The 23038-nt window shown below is 41.1% G+C and overlaps 1 protein-coding gene across 2 annotated transcripts in view; it reads right to left on the bottom strand.

Annotated features, from left to right (window-relative positions):
- Nucleotides 1-23038, bottom strand: part of shisa6a (shisa family member 6a) — a 42591-nt gene that overhangs the window by 10910 nt on the left and 8643 nt on the right. For both annotated transcript variants that reach the window (XM_077619731.1, XM_077619730.1), the window contains exons 3-7: nucleotides 16375-16415; nucleotides 6868-7049; nucleotides 5212-5803; nucleotides 2018-2178; nucleotides 1005-1094 (exon numbers count right to left, since the gene is read on the bottom strand). In XM_077619731.1, coding sequence (XP_077475857.1) covers nucleotides 1005-1094; nucleotides 2018-2178; nucleotides 5212-5678 — 718 coding nt within the window. In that variant the 5' untranslated portion in view covers nucleotides 5679-5803; nucleotides 6868-7049; nucleotides 16375-16415. The remainder of the gene's footprint in view (nucleotides 1-1004; nucleotides 1095-2017; nucleotides 2179-5211; nucleotides 5804-6867; nucleotides 7050-16374; nucleotides 16416-23038) is intronic.

Genomic DNA, 23038 nt, shown 5'->3' on the forward strand with positions numbered 1-23038 from the left:
TTAAAATTTGATTTTGACATCTATTACAGTCAATGGCAGCCAAAGGTCAATAGTTACTTACAAAAAAACTAAAGAAGCAAACACTGTTCCTGCAAAATATACGCAAGCCTCATTTAATTGAATTTTTTGACTTTCTTTTACAAAAAAGCTTTATATTTGTAACTCTTATTCATAACTTTCGTTAGTGTTTGGATTGGATTGGATAACTTTATTCATCCCGTATTCGGGAAATTTCGTTGTCACAGTAGCAAGAGGGTGAGGATGCAGAAGTAGGAAAGGCATTTTAGACATAAATGGATAGGTAATAAGTAAGTTAATAAATAAATACATGAATAAATATATAAATAAATAAGCGTGTTGCTGATATATATATATATATATATATACACACACATACACATACATATATATATATATATATACACACATACATACACATACATGTATATAAGCACATATATACATAGATACACATAGATGTACGTGCATCCATACGGTAGGTCTTAACACTTAGCCGTTTACCCCATTCTTTTCACTTACCGCTATTTATTCTTATCTTAAAATGGATCCTTTCATTCATTCCTTGATTTGATTGATTTTACACCGTACATATTTTAGTGCCCATTGGAAAATATGTGGGGACAACTCTTCTACTACAGCTGGCTATTATAATATATATTTGAGAGCCTTGTCCATATGAGAAGAAATTAGCCCCCAAAAGCAGTTCTAGCCTTTGGGGGCGCTTGTCAATCACAACAACAGAAAAAGTCTGAAGGCCACCTGCTCCAAATTAAATAGAAAGACAGCCATCTCGGTTTCGAACGACGCCTTTGAGCCACTTCCAAGTCGGGCGCTTTGTCCAATTAGCGCTTATCTCCAGTCGCACACGGGTGGCGCTTAACTCCGGCCCCCCCTTCCGCCATTTAATGAGGACGGAACACAGTGTGAAAATGTACAGATTATTTTGAGCGGAAGAAGAAAAAACCTCTCTCGCACTTTGTTACCTTTGAGGTGTCCTCGTCCGAGCGTCACAAAGCCGGACGAGACGAGCATGTCGGCGCCTCCGCCGCGGATGGCCTCCATCCCGTAATGACCTGCTGACACACGCGCATCAATGGGTAACCATGGCGACAAACGATGCCCACACTTACGACGACTAACCGCGGAGGAGCCGTCTCTCTTCTTTGTGCTTTTAATGAAGGAAAGTGAGTCACTTTGGACGTTTTTCACCTTTTAGTCGAGCGGCCAGACAATCAAGGCATGCGGTGTGGGGGTGCATGCCAATTATGCCCCCCAAAACACACTGGACTTACACTGAGTCAGCACTAATCAATGGCACACACACACACACACACACACACACTAGAACATGCATGAATGAGCGCGAGTGAAGGCTAAAGTGGAGGTTTTATGCAAATGAGTCAAGACTTTTGTCTTTTACAACAACAAAAAAAATCCGAAAAATTCAAGGAGACATGCCAATTTTTTTTGCCATTCAAAAACTGTTTTGCGGGCTGTTTTATTCAATTTTTTGGCAAATATGAGCCGACAAAAAAACAGAATGAATAATAATAACGGCATTGATGGCAAAACAAGTGCAGAATGGCTGCCGTCTATTCGCCATCAATGGCAGCCAATGAGATAACAGGAAACGTCCTAGACGGCGTAACGATTAGTGTTCGCGTTACAACCGATTTTTGAAAACAAGCGGTGGAAGACAAACAAAAAGCAAATGCACGTATTCTTTATCCTCCGGGACGAACTACGAGAATGCCTAATGGAACGATTTTCATTGTTTTGAGTTGCGAAGGTTAGCCTTCTCGCGGCACGTGGCGATGCCGCTGTCCCGTTTCAGTGTTAAATCTGGGACAGGCTAGTAGGGCGCTTAGCGAGCGGTCCCCGGAGCGCCCACAGAAAAAAAGGCCTTTTAGGTGAACGACGAGATCGTTTGCGTCCCAATTTGAGCGTGTGCTGGCACGTGCGCCATGGAGTGCACTTCCATAAACGGACGACGTACCGTGATTGGATGACTTGGCGTGCACGGGCGTGTAGTTGTTCTTGGAGGTGCGCAGCGGCGTCTCGTCTTTGGGCGACCCGTCCAAGATGGCGTCCAGGTTGTCGTGCTCGTACTGCGAAATGGGAACGGGACCCTGCTGCCTTAAGATGTCCGCCAGAGCTCTGCAATCAAATCATTCGTCATATTGGTTATATTAACGCCAATAACCGACCACGGCTCACATATTTGTGGCCCCAAAAGGCATCATTGCTACTTTCATTAGCCTATCAATGGCCAGACTATTTTAGATATATTTAGAGATGTTTTTTAAAAAAATCAAATAACTGGATCAACAGCCCTAAACATTCTTTTTTTTTTTTAAATAAATCTAAAATAATGTTTATTTCAGCTTTTTTTTCTTTCTAGGAGAAAATGCCTTTTAATCATTTGTTTTTTTTCTTCAAAATGAAACAAAATATTTTTGTAAATGATGTTCAGTAATAAAGTGGAAAACAGAAAATTTTGATAAAAAATTGCCATTATTAATTGAAAAAGGGGAAATCAGGAAATGTAATATACACCTATAATCTTCATTTGAATTTGATCCTAAAACAGAAAGTCAGAACTCATGATTTATTTTCCAGGGCCGCACAAAATGATGCGGTGGGGCAGATTTGGCCCCCGGGCCGCCACTTTGACATCCGTGTGCTAGAGGAATGGCTCGAAGTAGATTGGCCGTCCATTGCTGTCAATGGTAGCCAGGAGTTAAAGACAGTTAAACGGTGCGTTAACGAGGTGTGTCATTAAAGTCATTAGCGGCCCATTTTTTTTATTTTTATAAAAGTGTGTCAATGAGGACCTGGAGCCAGCGTGTACTCCACTTTTCACGCGGGTGCGACTTGGGGAGCCTCCGTGATTATTAATAGCATTTTTCCCTTCCAGGAGGAAAAGGCTTGCGCTCAAGCGACACGAGCGGCCTGATTGGCGGCGTCCCAATTGGTTTTCAGGCGAATATGATGTGATGATTTTTATCGAGCACAAAAGCGTGTCTGTCAGTCGATTCGTGTCAACTGCAGTGGGCAAAGAAACCAGCCCTGAGGAACGCCACCAGTGTTGATGATGATGCACCCAAACAAACAAAAAACAAGAATGTTACTGAGTCAATGGTAAAAAATAGGCATATATGTAAACCCCATACATTAATGTCATGGGATGTTTTTAAGTCTAAAATGGTGATTTTCTGGTAAATAACTAGAACATTTGAAATATTTTTGGAACATATTCAAACGGGAATCATGCAAATGGCATAAAAAAGGAATGCAATGGATGTGAAGCTGAAAGAAATGTGCCATGTTAGTAAACAGGGCTTTTTATGTCAAAAAATGTTTTTGGGGGGCTGGTGTGCCATTTTAGCCTCAAATAAATATACTAAGTCTCCATTGTGGGACTTTTGTGAATCTTTTAAGATATGAAAAGTGCAAAAGTAGTTAAGCAGCAAAAAGACAAGCGGAATAATAAATTATAAAAAAATAACTAAATAAATAAAGTGTAGGAATATGTGGATGCTTTGACTTTGACGTCATAGAATTGTGTAGTAATGAAATGTTTTGTTGCTTCCATAACATTTCATCTGACACATGTGAATTCTAGCCAGAATATATATACAGAGTAGAATATATGCATACAATATATATATATATATATTGCCTCATTAGGTTGCTCATATATATAGAAATATATATGAGCAACCTAATGAGGCAAGTTACTGGCAAAGCATTATTTATGCATGATGCCTGGATTGTAAATCCCAAAACACAGTATTTTTCAGTTACATTTTACCAGTTCTGACACCCTCATTCCCAAATGTTTTTCAAGAAATGTGTATGAAATATGTAAATGAAACTATGACATGATCGTTGAGTGGCAGAGCAAATGAAGGCTCTTGCGTTAGAAGTCGTACCTAACAAAGTGACGGGATCACAGTTTGTTCTTCTCCTGCTTCTATTTTGGCCAAATTGCGGCCGTCTGGCCGTGACGCAAGCGAGCCAGCGAGCGCAACACGAGAAGACCAACCAAGTCGAGAGGCGATGCATCAACCCCCCTAAACTCCCCCCCTGCCTCCCTCTCAGTTGGATACAAAAAGCTGATCAATAAAGAGAGAATTCAGCGCTTTTGAAGGTCACACAAAGCAAAAGGTCTGCCAGCATCTCCACCATTGCTCAGGTATTCAACAAACAGCATTTTATTCATTGGCAAAGTTGGGGCTTTTAAAATTATTCAAAAAGGAAGTGGTGAGAATTTGGAGGGAACGTGCAATGCACTTTTGCCCCCTACTTTTAAACTCTGTGACTGAAATAAAAACAATGAATGAAGTATTCACAGTGCCTCTCCACATGTTTTGCTAGGCAATAATAAGTCTGAAGGGCTATTGGAAATTCTGAATGAACAAAATGCCTAGATTTCCTCCAGACTCGACATGTTGCAATACATCACGATAATCTGTGGTGTAAAGTTGAACTATTCGTTCGTTCCAGGGTCGCAGGGGGTGCTGGAGGATATCCCAGCCAACTGTGGACACCAGGTGGGAGGACAGCCATTCACGCTCACACTCAACCCTAAAGACAATTTAGATCGTCCAACCAGGAGTCACTTCTCTACCATAGAAAGGAGAATATTACACATTTTCATTCCTTTAACTATTTTAAAAAATTAAAAACGAAAAAAAATGTGTCACAGTGGGAGATATGGATTCAAATCCAGGTCGGTCCATCTGTGTGGAGTTTGCATGTTCTCCCCGGGCCTGCGTGGGTTTTTTCCGGGTAGACAAGCATGGTAGGCTGACTGGACACTCTAAATTGCCCCTAGGTACGAGTGTGAGCGTGAATGGTCTCCTTGCGCCCTGCGATTGGCTGGCCACCAATTCAGGGTGTCCCCCACCTCTGGCCCAAAGTCAACTGGGATAGGCTCCAGCACCCCTCGTGACCCTAGTGAGGATAAAGCGGTTCAGAAAATGAGATGAGATATTTGTGGTCTTTTCCCTCAATTAATTGAGCACAACTTGACCATTGACGTCCAATCCGTTTTGACCAGCTAGGACCAGGGCTAGCGGCGGCTGATGATGCTTCAGTACCATGGACAGCGATATACCTCCAAACCAAATGGATTGGACGTCCGCGACCGACAGACAGAGAGAGAGAGAGAGGACGGGAACCCACCTGTGCACGTTCATCTCCTGGGGGGTCTTGGTGGCCTTGTCGTAGGCCACTTTGGCGGTGATGCCCACGGCCACGACCAGCGCCACCACGCCGCAGCTGATGTAGACGGTGGTGTTGGTGCTGTCCAGCTCGGGGTCGTAGGTGTCGCCGGTGGGGGCCGGCGAGGGGGGTTGCGTCTTGATCCAGTCGGGCGTGTTGTAGTTGGTGCAGATCTTCTGCTCCAGACGCTTGGCGCGGTCGGCGCAGCAGAAGCGCAGGAAGCAGCTGCCGCAGCAGAAGCGGTGGTCCGTGTTGTTGCAGCCGAACTCCTTGTCGAACTGCCCGCTCACGTCGTAGTAGCCCAGGCACGTGTCGTGCCGCAGGCCGGGGGCGCCGGAGCTCCCGCCGCCGGCTTTGCCCGGCCGCCTGTCGGCGGGGGCGTGGCCCGCCAGCAGCAGGAGCGCCAGCCAGGGCAGGAGGGGCTTCATGCTGCCCGCCTCCGGCGCCACCTCACTTCCGGGTGATTCTCTGGGGCGCCCGGCCCGGGGAGGTGGCCCGGCGCCGCGCGCCGCCGCATTCTCAGAAACGCACTCGGGATCGTCCACCGGCGGACCTTGGCCACAAAATGCAAAGGGTTTTGTCAGTTGTCATTTTAATCCAATCCTTGTTTGTTTGTTTTTTTGTCGTCCTACAACTGCAGAATTGTCACAGACTAGACTAGGCATGCTTTTCGGGCTTGTCGCTTTACTAGCGCAGTTTTTCCGCTTCTTTTTACGGTGTGAAGAATGAAAAAAAGTGGAAAAAACATCTAGAAATTCTACCGAATTTGCCGAAATGTCCGCTTTGGTGTCAAGAAAATAACTATTTCAGTTCTACAACTCCGGTGAAGGAATGCCAAAAAACAAAACAGGTAGTCGTTCTTACCGAAATGCCAAACGGAAGTGAAAACACTCTACAAGTCCACCCCATTTTTTCCAACTAGAGCGCCGTGAAATCCCACTGACATTCTATTAGTGCACCCTCGTTGTTCTACTAGTGTTGTGCGCAAAAATGCTGTCAGTTTGCTAACACACTTTAGCCTTCCTACTAGCGTGACAAACATTCTACTTGTGCAGTAGATTAAACAAGTTCAACTCCACTGTAAAGACCCGGCTCCCTCCGCAAACCCCTCATCATCTCAGAGACATCCTAAACCCAAAGAAAGCCCTTGCCAGCTATTGGCTAACTCAGAACTGACAGCCAACAATCAATTTCATCTGCACCGACACAAAAAAATATATGAAAAGATCGCTCCGAGGATTAATACATAAACATCCCTAAAATAGACCAACCAAATTTCCTTTCTTTCCGACCCGTCCACAAATTTAGTTCAGCTCTTCACCAAGAACAAGAAAGCAAGTGAGATCTGATGCCCTCCCTCTGGGGGCACTAATTAAAAAAACATCCCTATTAGAAAGAAGTAGTCGTTGTACTCCACTCCCATCACTCTCCTTTTTACAAAGTAGTGAAAAGAACACCCCTATTAACACAGACCGTCTACTAGTGTGCAGAAATGGTGGACACTTGGTTGTTTTTGCACAAAAGTCATGCAGTAGTTCAAGTAATGGGAAAACATGGCTAGTAAGATGTGCTAGTCCTTGGACGATTGCTGCAGAAAGGCCAAAGATAAGAACTTACCACTTGCGACTTGGCTGCTCTGCTGATCAAACTGAAAGAGGAGTCAAGGAGGGAGGGGAGGAGACTCCTCCCTCCCTTGCTTGCTTGCTCGCCCTCTCTTTCTCTCCCTCGCTCGCTCTACGACGTCATCATTCAGGTGGTGCCTCTTCCTCCTCATCCTCATCGCGCATCCCTAGGCGCGCCTGGATACACAGAAGAAAAACCCACATGCTGACATTAAGGAGAATAGACGTCCAATTCGTGACCTCAACCGACAGGTGGAATCTAAAAAAGTGGAGGTTATGCACGCCTGTCAACCTCGACCAATTGCTCCCCTTATTAATGATTGCAATTCCCCTTATTAAGCGATATAAAAACGTACAAATGCAACGCCGCACATATTATTCACATAGGGCGCACTTAAAAGTCTTACATTTTCTCCAAAGTGGACGCAGTGCCTAACCAGTATGCACTAAATTCAAGATTTTGTAGATTTTGCTGTATGACGCTGACAGCTTGACTGTCTGGGTACATTGCTTGCTGACAGGGTATATTTATATAGTGAAAAAGGCTTAAAGCATGACTATTAGCAGTCGACGATGATGTTTTCGTCTTCTACCAGTGAGCGACACGATCCGTATTGGAGCATAAATGGGTAAAACGAATCGGTTTTACCAAAAAAAACGTCAAAAGTTGTTATATGGCGTACACAATTTGAAATGATTAAAAAATATATATAAAATACGGGAAAAACTTATGCGTTGACAGGTATGGGTTATGTATTGGGTTCCACATGTGTTTGAGATAAGTCAAGAACAAAGAAAAACATTATCATCAAATTTATAGCAAGAAACAGAAAAAGTGATTGAGTGGTGGGGTCATAAGGTCATAGGTCATAGGGTCATAGTGTATATTTGAGCTAGATACATACCTGTGAACCTCTCCCGATAACTGCCCTTATAAATGATTATGATTCCCCTTACAAACCCCAAAAAAACCTTACAAACACCGTACGACGAGTCGTACGGTGTTTGTCAGGTTTTTTGGGGGTTTGTAAGGGGAATCATAATCATTTATAAGGGCAGTTATCGGCAGAGGTTGACAGGTATGTAGATAGTTTAAGTATGAAGAAGGGAATTGACACCAAATTTGCAGGATATGATTGTAATATGAAAAGCAAGAAGGGAATAAATATTGTGGTTTTAAGGATAAAAGGTCAGAGGGCAAAATTGGCAGAGGTCTGCTTTCTCAAGATAAAACTGGGAATGATCCGCTCGGAGTGCCGCCGACTGGTTCGATCACAGCCGGCCATCCCAGCACAAATGGATGGAACGTTTATCTCCATCGATGGCAGACAGCGAGATCATTCCTAGCTGAAACGGGAGCATTTTTTTGTTGTGCGAGGGAACGGTTTCTTTTTTTTAACTCCCCACTCCAGAGAGCAACAAGGAGGCCGGCATGAAAGCGGTGGTGTGCGCCAACGTGTGCGAGTGCCGTCCAAATGAATAAAAGTGTGCAATAATCAATTGTTACGCATGCAAAGTGCGGTCGGGGGAAATTAAGATAGCACTTTGATGAAACGGCACACGCCAAAGCATGCGAGCACTGACTCGGCAACCGGACAAAAACCGACTGGGACGGATGCCGCTGTCAACAACACACAAACGACACAACCCGGGTGTGTGTGTCTGTGTGTGTGTGTGTGTGTGTGTTTTCGGGGCGACAGCAGGCCTTTTACGACACACGCAATTATACAATGTTGTAGGAACATAAAAGTCTTAATTAGCTAGTGTTTGTGGATGGAGGGGAAGACCCAAGGCTTCTTTCACTAAAATTTGGGATTCATCCAAATTTTTATTCTTTGCCAATAAATTTAGAAGCTGCGCAAATAAGCCCTTCCTTAATATTAAATGCAAAATTATGCACTGTGATTGTTTAAATCACATGTGTCAAAGTGGCGGCCCAGGGGCCAAATCTGGCCCTCCGCATCATTTTGTGTGGCCCGGGAAAGTAAATCATGAGTGCCGACTTTCTGTTTTAGGATCAAATTAAAATGAAGAGTATAGATGTATATTACATTTCCTGATTTTCCCCCTTTTTAAATCAATAATTGTAATTTTTTAGTATTTTTTTTCTGTGTTTTTAGTTCAAAAATCATTTTGTAAAATCTAAAAATATATTTAAAAAAGCTCAATCATGAGTGCCGACTTTCTGTTTTAGGATCAAATTAAAATGAAGAGTATAGATGTATATTACATTTCCTGATTTTTTCCCCTTTTTAAATCAATAATTGTAATTTTTTAATCATTTTTTCTGTGTTTTTAGTTCAAAAATCATTTTGTAAAATCTAAAAATATATATAAAAAGCTAAAATAAACATTGTTTTAGATATTTAAAAAACTGAATATTCAGGGCTTTTAATCCAGTTCTTTTAATCCACTTATTTAAAAAAAGCGGACCGCAAACCAACCCGAGTCTGACACCCCTGGTTTAAATGGATTTCTAATACATAGACCAATACAGAAATGACATCATTGCTATAAAATTAAACAAATATTTTAACCAAACAAGTTTCAATAACACTATCAAATGTGCACTATTCACAACAAACATCAAATTCCATCATGCACAACATGGCTAATTCAACAAAAGGAAAGCTCATCTTCAATTCATCTCATTAGTATTCATGGATCAATTGAGCAATACATATTTTGGGTGTTTTCATTAAAAATCCATGATGAAGGCTGCCTTTCTTTACTCAGCCGAAACCACCCAATTTCCACACGCTATAAAACGTTTCTACATTTACAAATCTCGACGATAATAAAACGTGGATGCAGACAAAAGGCATATTTATTGCCAAACAGGAAGGAAGGAATTATTATCAAACTTGCAGGATAACATTTGGAATATAAAACGGCAGATGTGAAGGAATTATGGAAAATAAAAAATGATGATTAGCAAGCTAGCGGGATATTTTTGTCGTATATAACGGAAGAGGTTATTACATTTGGGGTCAGAGGTTCAAAAGGTCAGATCAATGCAATTAAGTCAATGCTTTGAATTTGGCTGCTTAGGCGGGAGTGTGTTTGCTCAAAGTGCTCCTCTGGTTTAACGATGCATTTATTTATTTAGGCTGTTTCGATTTCTGAATGAATTGTTGAGTCTTCAAGTCAGCCACTGTTACCTTTTTAACACGGAGTACTTTGTACTTAACCTTCCCGCATCATTCAATAGATCTCTTGGATTTTTATAAATGTTACAAATGAACTTATTTACTCCGCCGATAAAAAGCCAAAGGAAAACGAGTCTCATCAAAATGTCAAAAGGCTTCGCTAGCATGGGGAGCCGTGATTCATTTGCATAATGTTCAGCTAAATAATTCATCTACGCGCTCGGCAAGCTCGTGAAGCCGAGCTGGTGACAGGTGAGGGGCGGATGGACATTAAATCTGTACAGAATTTTTTTTTTTTAAACTCCAAAAAGCTTTTCTGTTTAATCCTTTTAGTCATGTAGGACTTGAAGTCCGATTAACGGAAGTGAAAAAAGAAAATCCACATCATAGACGACTACAGGGACGTGCAAACAAACAAACCACTACTGAAATATACTTAAATTAAGATGTACGAATTGAAACCAAGCAATGGAAAAACACAAACAAATAAACACAGGAGAAAATACATTTTAAAATGAAAATTGTAAAAAAAAAATGAAACCCTGAATTTTTGGGGGGGGGGATATTCACAAGATACACACAATTAATGACCGGTTGGAAAAAAACGCCTAAAGTATAAATAGAAAAAAAAACCTTTTTAAGAAATATAAAAATGATGAGCTGTCATTAGGGTTGAACGATACTGTAAAAAATTAAGAGAATGACTTCTTGCCGCAATATATTGCATGATTAAAAATGAAAGATTTTCTAACTAGATGAATGCAATAGACTTTGGTTGATGTAACATGACTACAATGTATTCGCATAACTCCGTTTAATCCATTCTGTGGATGATGAAACTTTCGGTACATAAAAGGGATCATGGAGGCTTTTATGAAGCAAAACAAAAGTTTGCGTGTTGAAAAAAATAAAAACTTTACACGCCTTGCGATGGGACTATCGCGCAGGCCTACCTATAATTAATATTACTATCATAGTAGCTACAATTGCTCTGCAAGTGTGCACTAGACATTACATCAACTTTGACACAAGTGCATTACATAGTGAACGTTAGTGTTTCAACAATTCACACGCACACCATAATACTTCAAATTGATACACGTGCAGTATATTGGTTCACTAGTGAGTACACAGAGCATACTAGTATATACTGGGACATGAATAAGCAACTGGGTAAAAGTCGAAATTTCGTCTTTTTCTTATTTTTATTTTTTTCTGCGAGTCTGATGAACGGCCACCAATTAGACGCTGACGTGCAAGCATATGCGGAGACCCGAGGGCACGTGGCGCACGGCGCACCGTTTGTCCTCATTAAGCGCGATTATCCACTATTTTCTGTTTGGCCCAGGGGCCTCTCGGGAGGACGGCGACCGCTCGTCTCTTGCCGGTTCCCTCCGCCTCGTGGCGGTAAACAGTGCCCGAGGCCCGCTTGGTTCCGGCCCCAGACGAGCGATCGATCCATTAACGGCGCGGTGGCATCTCGCCGTGGGAGCGAACGAGCAAAAGAAAAACAAATGGTGAAAACAACTCGCTTGTCGCCTTGGAATACAGAATGCGTGAAACTGGGCGGCGAGATAACATCGATGTTTTGCACTCTGACAGGAGCTTTTCAAAGTGACTTCGACGTGATATTTTTTGCAAGAATTGGATGGTGATGGGCGTCGGCCTCACAGTTCTGGGGTCGAGGGTTCGATCCCAGGTGGGTTCTCATGTGTGGAGTTTCGTGACCGGATGATTCGCCGAAAGACGTTTGGCCGACGGACGTTTGGCCGACGGACGTTTGGCGGACGGACAGGTCGCCGAATGGACGTTTCGCCGAACGTTCATTGGGCCAAACGTCCGTCGGCCAAACGTCTTTCGGCGAATCATCCGAGTACCGTGGATTTGCCCGTTTGCTTGGGTGAGTTTTCTCCGGGTACTCCGGGTTCCTCCCACATCCCAAAAGCATGCGTGGTAAGCTGGTTGAAGACTCTAAATTGCCCCTAGGCATGAGCGCGAGGAGAAAGAAGAGGCGCGACAATGAAGCCGATTCGTCATTACGGAAGTCGTCTTTACCGTTTTATGACTTTTACGACTCGCAGCCCGCAGAGAAACATCGGTCCTTTTTCAAATGAATTTCAGCTCGTGGTCTCGTCTCCTGCCTCCAAAGTGGGATAAAATGTAGGAATGAAAATTTGATGTAGAAAAAGCACGCAAAACTAAAGCACACTATGAACGTCCATATCCATGTTTGCGTTCCACGGCCGTTGACTTGATTGGGAGATCCAAATTAGACGACGATTGCCGTCACTCGCAGCCCAATTGATTCCGGCGCACAAGTTGAATTTGAAATGAGCCCTGATTAAGAGCTTGTTGTGCTGAGACAATTGTCGTCTCTTCATTGACTCTGCTGCTGATTGTGTGTGTGTGTTATCAGGTGATGAATGACAAACCTGGCCGTGTCGCTGGTGTAAATCTATGGAGAGAAATTTGCTTTGGTGGCTCAGCACACATGCCAAACAATTGATGACTACACAACTTCATTCAACAACACGGCCGCTTATCATATCCGCACAGACGTTTGCTACATAATGCTTCTTCTTCTTTGTCTGCTAATACAATCAACTCGCAAAAATGATGTTACGTGCATTCAAATCAAGAAATATATGGGACTCTAACTCACTCACTGCTGCCGAAAGCAAAAGGAATTGAATCTATTGGAACCAACTTGGCTGCCATTGAATGATTGTGTTTCAGTAAAGGGGCAATGATTGATTGGTTAGCCAATTTGATCACAAAAAAATGATCTTGTCGCTCTTGAATACATTTATTTGTTTATCGAATACGAGATGAATAGTTATCTAATCTAATCTAATGTAATATAATCTAATGTAATCTAATCTAATATAATGTAATCTAATGTAATCTAATCTAATGTAATCTAATCTAATGTAATGTAATCTAATGTAATCTAATCTAATATAATCTAATCTAATCTAATATAATGTAATCTAATGTAATCTAATCTAATGTAATCTAATCTAATCTAATCTAATCTAATCTAATGTAATCTAGTGTAATCTAATGTAATCTAATGTAATCTAATGTAATGTAATCTAATGTAATGTAATCTAATGTAATGTATTCTAATGTAATGTATTCTAATGTAATGTATTCTAATGTAATGTATTCTAATGTAATGTATTCTAATGTAATCTAATGTAATCTAAACTAGTGTAATCTAAACTAATGTAATGTAATGTAATCTAAACTAATGTAATCTAAACTAATGTAAATAAACTAATGTAATCTAAACTAATGTAATCTAAACTAATGTAATCTAATGTAATGTAATCTAATGTAATGTAATCTAATGTAATGTAATCTAATGTAATGTAATCTAATCTCATCTAATGTAATCTACTTCAGGTTAAGGAAAATGAACAATAGGAAACAATTCACATGAATTAAAAATTGTGTGGGAAAAAACATTATGGGACATTCATTTATTATAAATCAAACTTTTAAACGTAAAAAAGATAAATATATATAAAAGAATGAATCTAATCAATAAGCACCTGATTTCCACACGAATCAAACAACAGCAACCTTGAAGCAAGACTTGAACTATAACTAGCACATCAGTCGGAAATACGCCTTAAAGAAGAGCTTTTATAGTTTCTCCTCCAGAATTCCCTGCTGTCGTTGGTTATTTTTAAAGTAAAGTCAAAGCCTGCAGCAAATCTTCAAATAATGATAACGTGCGCCAAACTCACTCGCCGAACCTAAAACGGCACATTCGGGGAAGCTCGCCGTTTGACACGCTGACAACCAGAAGAAGACTTCAGTATCTTAAGACACAAATCAATTTGCGATCAATTCCCACCGCCTCGTTGTGTCAACAAGCCTGATTAGCTCCTTAGCGCTTAGCGCCTTTCCACACGTTTGGACGTCAATAAAGGCCGTGCTCCATCGCATGCAAGTTCTGCTTAGCAACAGTGTGTCGCCAGCAAACAAGGAAATTGGGATGGCTCGTTGACGGCGACCCGTACGGACGGGAAGTGATCGGCGGTATCCGTCGGCAAATAAATCGCCCGAATTGACATTGCTGGTAATTGCTGCGGAGTGTGCTAAATGGTTGCCATGGAAACCAGGGCGGGTAAACACACTTCCTTTGACATTGTCCTGACTCAGTGGACAAAAAAAATGACATTTGTGAGATTTGTCAAGGAAAGTGTTCAAAACGTGGAATTTAGTGACTATTAATAAAGTTGCAATATGTTGAATGACCTGAGAAATTGGAAATGAGATACTTTTAACTCTTTAGAGCAGATGTGTGTCAAAGTGGCGGTCCGGGGGCCAAATCTGGCCCGCCGCATTATTTTGTGTGGCCCAGGAAAGTAAATCATGAGTGCCGACTTTCCGTTTTAGGATCAAATTAAAATGAAGAGTATAGATGTATATTACATTTCCTGATTTTCCCCCTTTTAAATCAATAATTGTAATTTTTTAATCCATTTTTTCTGTGTTTTTAGTTCAAAAATAATTTAGTAAAATCTAAAAATGTATAAAAAAAGCTAAAATAAACATTGTTTCAGATCTATAAAAAACTGAATATTGAGGGCTTTTAATCCAGTTCTTTTAATCAATTTATAATAAAAAAATCTAAATATTATATCTAAAAATGCGGCCCGCGAACCAACCCGAGTCTGACACCCCTGTTTTAGAGCACAATCATTAAAACACTATGAATTTTATAAAAAGGCTTTAAAGTGTTGGGGACTGTGAATATACTTCATTTCTCAAAAGAGATGCCCCAAAATTAACGGGCTGGTGAGCCAGAACTGCTACAAAATGTGAGACGAAATGCACCAAAATCAAAACGAAATCGGCTGAATTGAGCCCAAAACAACAGGCAGTGATTCGAAATGAACAGCGACATTTGTTTCAACGGGAAATGCGTCGCTTTCACAAAGTCCTTCTCTTATTGTCAGGCCTGCGTCATTGGTTCGCTCATGAAAAACGTCAACGGCCGTACGCCGTCATTCATCTTTTAGTCGGCGACTGGAGCAAAGTCAAGCTGGGAGTCGTCGGCTAGCGGAGTACAACGCAACATTTGTCCACCCGGGTGCCAAATGGGAATCTCTACTGTCTGCTCGTTTGTCTCGGTGTGACAAAAGTAAAGACGCAAACAATAAAATCCATCATTCGCGTTTTCCTGCAGTCAACTGAAATAGATTGAAAGGTTTGCAGTGTAAAATATCAGTTTGTTTAATCATCCTTGGGTGCAATTCCTCATTGCATAAAAATGCTGCAATGCAATAAGGGCTTTCAATGGTTACCATTTCCTTCAGTTTCTGGTATAATACGGAGTAGATGCGAACAAAGTGTCCTCAAAGTCGGAGCGTCATGAATAAGTCAGTCATTAATTGCCTGGGGTAGATTTCATCATCCCCTCGGATGCACTCGGCGTGGAAGAGATTTGATCCCGGTCGCCACCTTCGACCACCGCGTCAATATTCATAAGCGTAGGTCAAAGCTACTTTTTAGGTCAACTTTTTAAAAGAAATAAACGATCATTTGGGAATCCGACCAAATGTCAATTAAAGTTAAAAAAAGTGCTTTACCTTTAATAGGGTGGGAAATGTATAATTGGAAAAAAAATGAATTTTCACTGTCACTTTAAGATCTTGATAACTTGGAAAAACAACCCCCCAAAAAGAGTTTCTATGAAAACCAAGAGTTTAATCAAAACAATGGTGTCTCAAAAAACAGTCCTAATAAGGGATATGTATATATACATATATACACACATATACATACATATATATATATATATATATATATATATATATATATATATATATATATACATACACATATATATATATATATATATATATATATACATATATATATATATATATATATATACATACATATATATATATATATATATATATACATACATATATATATATATATATATATATATATATATATACACACACATATATATATATATATATATATATATATATATATATATATACACACACACACACACACACACACACACACACACACACATACATATATATATATATATATATATATATATATATATATATATATATATATATATATATATATACATATATATACACACATATATACATATATACACACATATATACATACACATATATATATATATATATATATATATATATATATATATATATATATATATATACATATATATATACATATATATACACATATATACATACACATATATATATATATATACATATATATACACATATATATAGTCTAATTTATGAAATAGAAACAAAATGAGATGAACTCACCAAAATGTAACTTTGTTCCAGTCAATCTGCCACATTTTGAGCTAAAAAAAAAAAAATTAATAGTGTCAATGGCAATTTATGTCAACACTGTTATTAACACATTTGACTGACAGCATTAAAACAAATAAATGAATGCATATTTAATTAGGAATAGTCCTTTGAGGGTGTGAAGAGCCTGGATGGAACTTTATTCATTTTCTATGTGATAATGAAGTTATTTTTTTCTATAGCATTTTTTCAAATCCTATCTTGTACGTTCAAGATGAAAATGCATATTTTCCACGGTGAATTGGCAACCTTTGTGTTTTCCGCACTCTGGCGCAGAATTGAAAGCGTCACGTGGCAAATGCACTCCATTTGCAGGTGTTGGCAAGCCTTTAGGTGCCTTTTAGAGCCAATCCTGATGTTCCAGCGTGATTATGTTCAATAAGCACAAAGCAGCTCTCTCTCACACACACACACAAATGCAAGCTAGACGCCGATTGGCTCGTGTGTGTGTGTGTGTGATCAATAATTCCTGCAGGCCAGATTTCACAGTGATGATGTGGACCGCCGCTCCATCCCGGGAGAGAAAATGGCAGAAAAAGAGGTTTCATGCTTTCATTACACAGGCCGGCTCACACTGGATGAGCTCTAATAACACATAACATTGCTTTGTGCACTTGGAAAGCGCTCACATGTACACATTCAAAAAACACACACACACACACACGCACACACACTCAAGGGATTTGTGAATGTAGATTACGGGAAATGGATTGCATTCACTTTAAAAATAAAGCCTTGAGTATTTTTAAAAAAAAATGTATTTTTGGGGTTGTTATTATTTTTGAAAACTATTTTCTCAATGAGTAATTTAGCAAGTATTTTTTGTTCAACTCACTGTTTTTCTAATAAATGTATTTTGAAGGATGTTTTTTTCATTCGTTTTTTTCTGAGTATAACTGATTTTTACGATTAGTGTTTTTTTTCAAATCTGTTTTTCTGATGAATTTATTATTAAGGTTGTTTTTAAAAAAAAATCTCATTTTTTATTTTATTTGGGAAAGAAGCGCACTGTTCCCATTAATATCCATCGTGATACATTTTTACCGTCTTCTTAGTAATCACGCCTCTCTTGTACTGTGCGTAAGTGCATTGAAGAATAGATCAAGATGAATAGATAAATGAATAAATAATAAAGGTGGTGCGCCAAGTGACCTGAGACGCGCTTCGAGTGCAATCAAAGTTTCGGCTGAAGGATGCCAAGATGAAACAAGCAGGGATAAAACATGTTTGCAAATTTGGGGAACGGCTAACGTAGTGGAAAGATTATATACATTTTAAATGCTAACGCCGCAATAAGTATAGGCTACGTTCTAGTGTTATATTCCCTTAAAAAGACTGCATCCTGTTGTAACAGGGTGAGACACACCAGGAAAGGAAGCAATTTAGAAATGGAACATTGCAGCACATTGAATAAAGACGGCAAAAGACAATCATAGAGCGAAAGAAATGATTTCGCCATCCCAAAATTCCACATCAGACAGTTGAAATCGATCAAGTTTAGTTGAAGCAGACGTGACAGACGCGGCACGCTCAAAAGGAAAGCGGACAGAAAATGTCTCTGCGTAGAAATGGAGCACTTCATCATTGGGATGCCATTGTGGTCAACTAAATGAAGCCAACTTCCCCCTCGCTTTGAAGGACTCACTGAAAAAGTTATTGGAGATCAACAGGCGAGGATGATCGATGATGAAGTCACGCGTCTTCTCCTCCTCTGCCTCTCTTTCAGCCAATAAGTTCCCGTCCCCCCGCGGCCTGATTCGCGTTCATGACAATGCGCTCAGATTTCAGAATCGTTCCACTTGGCAGCACAGCTCGAAAATGGCTTTTTGTATTAATAGTAGTCCAATCATGTGGCTTTTTTCCCATCCTTCTGGTGTGAATTCAAATGAGTTTATCACAAGTAGACGTCCAATCCTTCGAATCGAAGGAAACGTTTGATATGGATTGGAGGTTGTTCACTCCCAATGGCAGCCAATGAGGTGAAGTGGTGAGATATGCTTTTACGCAGTGGCGGTCCGTGCATTTTCTCGTAGCGCCTTCAACGGGTAAAATCCACTTCCTAGCAGCATTTAATGATTAAATACAAATACTGCAGCTTTAAGACATTACAACCAGGCCAGGGGGTGATTTTCCCAGGAAAAGACAGCGATGGACGTCAATGGCGAAACGGCAAAAATTGCACTACAATGGGGTAAAATCCACTTCCTAGCAGCATTTAGTGATTAAATACAAACACTGGAGCTTTTCAGATATCAGAACCAGGCCTACAATTGAAATATTATTTAGGAATATAGCCATATTTGACTCACCAAAAATCCTTTTTAACTGTACACAATATCCATCCTCCTTTCTTTCTTCCTTCTTTTCTATCGCCATCGAAGCTAATGCTGAAAGTCGAGCCTGTCCTGTCGTATTTCTAGCATAGTCCGTCTTGAAAATGGCTTTAAATCAACACAACAATACATTTGCTTGTAAGGCTCGCTACAGATACAGTTTGGTAGCTCTGGCTAATCACTAGCCAATCATAGTTGGTGAAAGCGATGAAGTATCCCTACGCCTGCGACAAGGCATTGTGGTGTTGCCAACTCGAAATCTGATTGGTTAAAGCAACAGTCTTATCGATGCTTGTTTAATGCAGCAGAGCCTGCAGAACTGATTGTGAAGGCCTTGAGGCAGATTTCTGACCCTGGCAACAAATAATGGCTGAAAATTGAGAGGTTTTTAGAAACGCTAGGAAGCTTCAAGAGGTGTCAAGAAACCCCCGGGAGACCCCAAATGGCGGAAGCAAGCTTGTCGTCGGGAAACACCGCCGCACGTCAAGTGACAACGGGAGGTCAAAGATGTTGGGGGAAAAAAAAAGAAAACAACATTCGGATCCCCTGCTTGCGGTGCTTTTCCATTCCCGACTTATGTTTGCACTCCACCGATCAAACACACATTTGGCCGTAGAGGACGTGATCCTCGGTGGACGGGACCCAGATCCGTGCGCTCGGCTCTCAATCTGCCAACCGTCTGAGCGTGGAAATAAATAGCCTGCACGGCGGCAAAGGGCTAAATGACGCGTGGCGTGAAAGTGGGACACGGCGGCTCGCCGAGGGACGCCGGCTTGCGACAAGGTCACGGGGGCGCCGAGGCCGGGAGAGGTTTCCTACAGTCCAAGTCACTCGTCATCGCCGCTCGGATGACCTTGGTCACACTCCGGCAACAGAGTTGGAGTAACAGTAGCGCTGGCGTTTACAGTCAACGGCCACAATGTGCAAATTAGGGCTCGTCATTCAAAACTTGTAAGACCCTCATTACAAGAAGTTGCCTCTTAATAGCCATTCGGAAGTAGCTAATGTTAGCTTTACGGCGTCATGACGCAGGTTATGGCACGCGACCATCACGCTAATTGAGAAGTATCCCGCAATTACCGACGCGTCACTTTGCATTTTCATCAACAAGCGCCGCGGCGGCGAGCGGAAGGAAACCGTAATGAGACTTCATTTGCTAGTTAATCAGTTGCAAGCCACGCCGCCCCAAATCGCCCGACCGTGCATCTTCGACCACGCGGATGGTTGGAAGTGGTGCCTCGACAATTAATCGATTCAATCGAGTAATTTAGTTCGGAAAAAAAAAATCTTCGAATTCCATTTTGCTGCTTCGAAGATTCGTTTAATTAGAGTAAGGTTTTCAAAGTGTCGTACTTTGTTTTCATTGATTGGGGAGGTGACACTGTCCTCTGGTGGCGCCTCGAATTGCATCTTTCATGTCCACATTTTGAGACTCTTCACGTCGTAAATGAACGAAGCATGTTTCCAGTACAAAGTATAATGCAAAAAGCATATAAAACAACGATTATAGAATTTATATCGATGTCTCACAAGTTACTTGTCCGAACAAAAAATTGTGTTTGTTATGAAGAGCTGAAGTCAATGAGTCGATACAGTAAGCAAGTCACGTGATAAATAAATCCATAATACTTAATTATGCCGAATTAAGTATTTTTTATAAACTAAAAAATTGGTTATTGTCACTCAAGTATTTTATTTTGTATTGGCATTTGATGCTCTTTTGAAAGTACGATTCGCGCCAATGGATGTGCAGGTCAAAATAAACAATTATTCTGGAAGGCATTATGTTTGTTACGTGATCCCTCGATGAATCGAAACATTAATCGATAGATTAATCAATAACTGAAATAATCGTACAAATACTCTTGTTACTGTGGATTCTTTCAGATACTTCATCGGAAGTCCAGGTACGAACGACTGTGCTTGTCAAGTGTCGTCCCACATTGCGATGTGGCATTAAAAGCAAAGTGCCACCCCAGCATAAGCTCTTATTTTGCAGCCTGACTTTATGAGCAAGACCCGTGAACTTAATTAGAGGCGCTATTTCTAGCGGAGACAGAAAAGGCCCCCCTCAGGGTGATTGGCTCAAGACATTCCTGGTCTGATCAGCAAGTTGCTCGGCCCGTGCTGCCGACGGATACATTTTTCAGTCACTCTGACACACACTCGTGTGCCTATACGTTCACTCGCTTACATGCACACAAGCTCACTTACGCTCGGTTGGGCGCACAAAAGACAATCATTTGTATGCACACAAACACATTCAGTCAAATGATCACTCCCAAAACCGAGGTCAATGACTCTCTTAAATCTTTAGTTGAAGTCATTGGTCAGAGTTGTTGGTTAAACTTGACAAATTGCTATAGAACATTTGAAACTGCCCAAAAGTCCGGACACAGATTTACCATTTGTGCATACACACATCTTTTGTCAGCCACATTGTCATCCTAATACATGTGTCAAAGTGGCGGCCCGGGGGCCCAATCAGGACCGCCGCATCATTTTGTGTGGCCCAGGAAAGTAAATCATGAGTGCAGACTTTCTGTTTTAGGATCAAATTAAAATGAAGAGTATAGATGTATATTATATTTCCTGAATTTCCCCCTTTTAAAATCAATAATTGTAATTTTTTAATCCATTTTTTCTGTGTTTTTAGTTCAAAAATCATTTTGTAAAATCTAAAAAAATATATAAAAAAGCTAAAATAAACATTGTTTTACATCTATAAAAAACTGAATATTCAGGGCTTTTAATCCAGTTCTTTTAATCCATTTATAAAAAAAAAATTGAAATGTCATATCTAAAATGGTCCGGCCCACGTGAAATCAAGTTGACGTTAAAGCAGCCCGCGAACCAACCCGAGTCTGACACTCTTGTCCTAATAGGTCACATCGCCGACATCATCGCTGTTACAGTTGAATTAGGACACACACATTTGTTGTGCTGATCTTTTCGTCAAGGAAGCAAACGCCTCAACTGTGCCAGTTGAATTGAATCAACCGGCGTGTGTGCGTGTCCTGATGACACATTCAAAGTAGGCCGGCATGCGTGCAGGTGTGAAAGTGAATCACTGCCAGTTTATCCTTCACCTCATTTTTTGGGGGGGCGAACGCGTCACCGTTCTTTTCACCTGTTGCGAAAGTACATCCAAAGTGCATCATTTTGTTCAATGTTGTTTTCAAGGTCATTTTTTGTTGTTTTTTGTTTCCACACTTCGAATTTAGAGGCAGAAGATTTCATCGATTCGGTTTCCAAACAAGGCTGCCGATCCGTTTGAAGTCTGTGTGAAATGGTTTTTTTTAGCGTTGCGAAGCCGCGACCTTGTGAAGGAGGCTCGGCAGATGCGCGAGCCCCCGGGAAGGAGAGGGGGGGGTTCCAGCCGAGGGTTAAAGACGCCACGAGGACGCCCGCGTATGTCCTGCCGTTTTTTTTCCACCCCCTGCAGCTGGCGCTAATGAGCGGCAAGGATGTTACAGGATAAGGAAGGCGCTGGCGTTTTGATGAGATTTTGAAGGCATCAGCCGCGTTTTTTTTGCCGTGCCAAAACGATGACCCAGTTCGCTCAACCGTGATTATTAAACTTTCATGGCCTCTAATTTAAGTTGCCTACTTGTCACCGATACGACGATGGCTTGCCGGACAAAGCCAAGGCGTTTTTTTTTTGGCAAGTGAGGTTATCTGGGGTGTGGAAGGAAACTGGAGAACCCAGAAAAAAACCCACACAAACGCCACACGGGAAGGTCAGAACCCATCGGGGATGGAACCCTCGATCTCAGAACCACTTGGGCGCTGGGCCGCCAACTTTGAAACGCTTAGCCTTTTTTAAAATCCTAATCTTTGAAGCCAAATTCGAAGAATTTTTACCCAAAAAAATGCTACTTTGAGACGGTAGCCCAATTGGAAAACTCAACCCTGCCTCGAAAAGCCCATTTTGAACTTGAAACCCTAATTTAAAAGCCACAGAGCGCCGCCGCATGCACCCGAGCTGATAAACGATTCATTTAGCCACGAATTGAACGGAGTTTGTGTGGTGTGATTTATGTGGGAACGCGGGATTCCTGCGAATTTTCCCCGGGCCGGCCAGTGGGAGGATGATCCATTATGTAGACATCAGAGCGCAAGGTAGCGGCGAACGTGTTGTTCCCGTGAATGGACCGCTTCGTCCGGGGTCGGCAAACATGGGAGCGCGCCGCATCAATTACCGCGAGCCCGCGGAATGGAGAGCCGCATCATTTGGCCTAAAACGCTCTCACATCAGGCAATTGGCATCATTTGGACGGAGC

Source organism: Stigmatopora argus, chromosome 14 (genome assembly GCF_051989625.1).
Source record: "Stigmatopora argus isolate UIUO_Sarg chromosome 14, RoL_Sarg_1.0, whole genome shotgun sequence".
In the NCBI taxonomy this organism is placed as follows: Eukaryota; Metazoa; Chordata; class Actinopteri; order Syngnathiformes; family Syngnathidae; genus Stigmatopora; species Stigmatopora argus.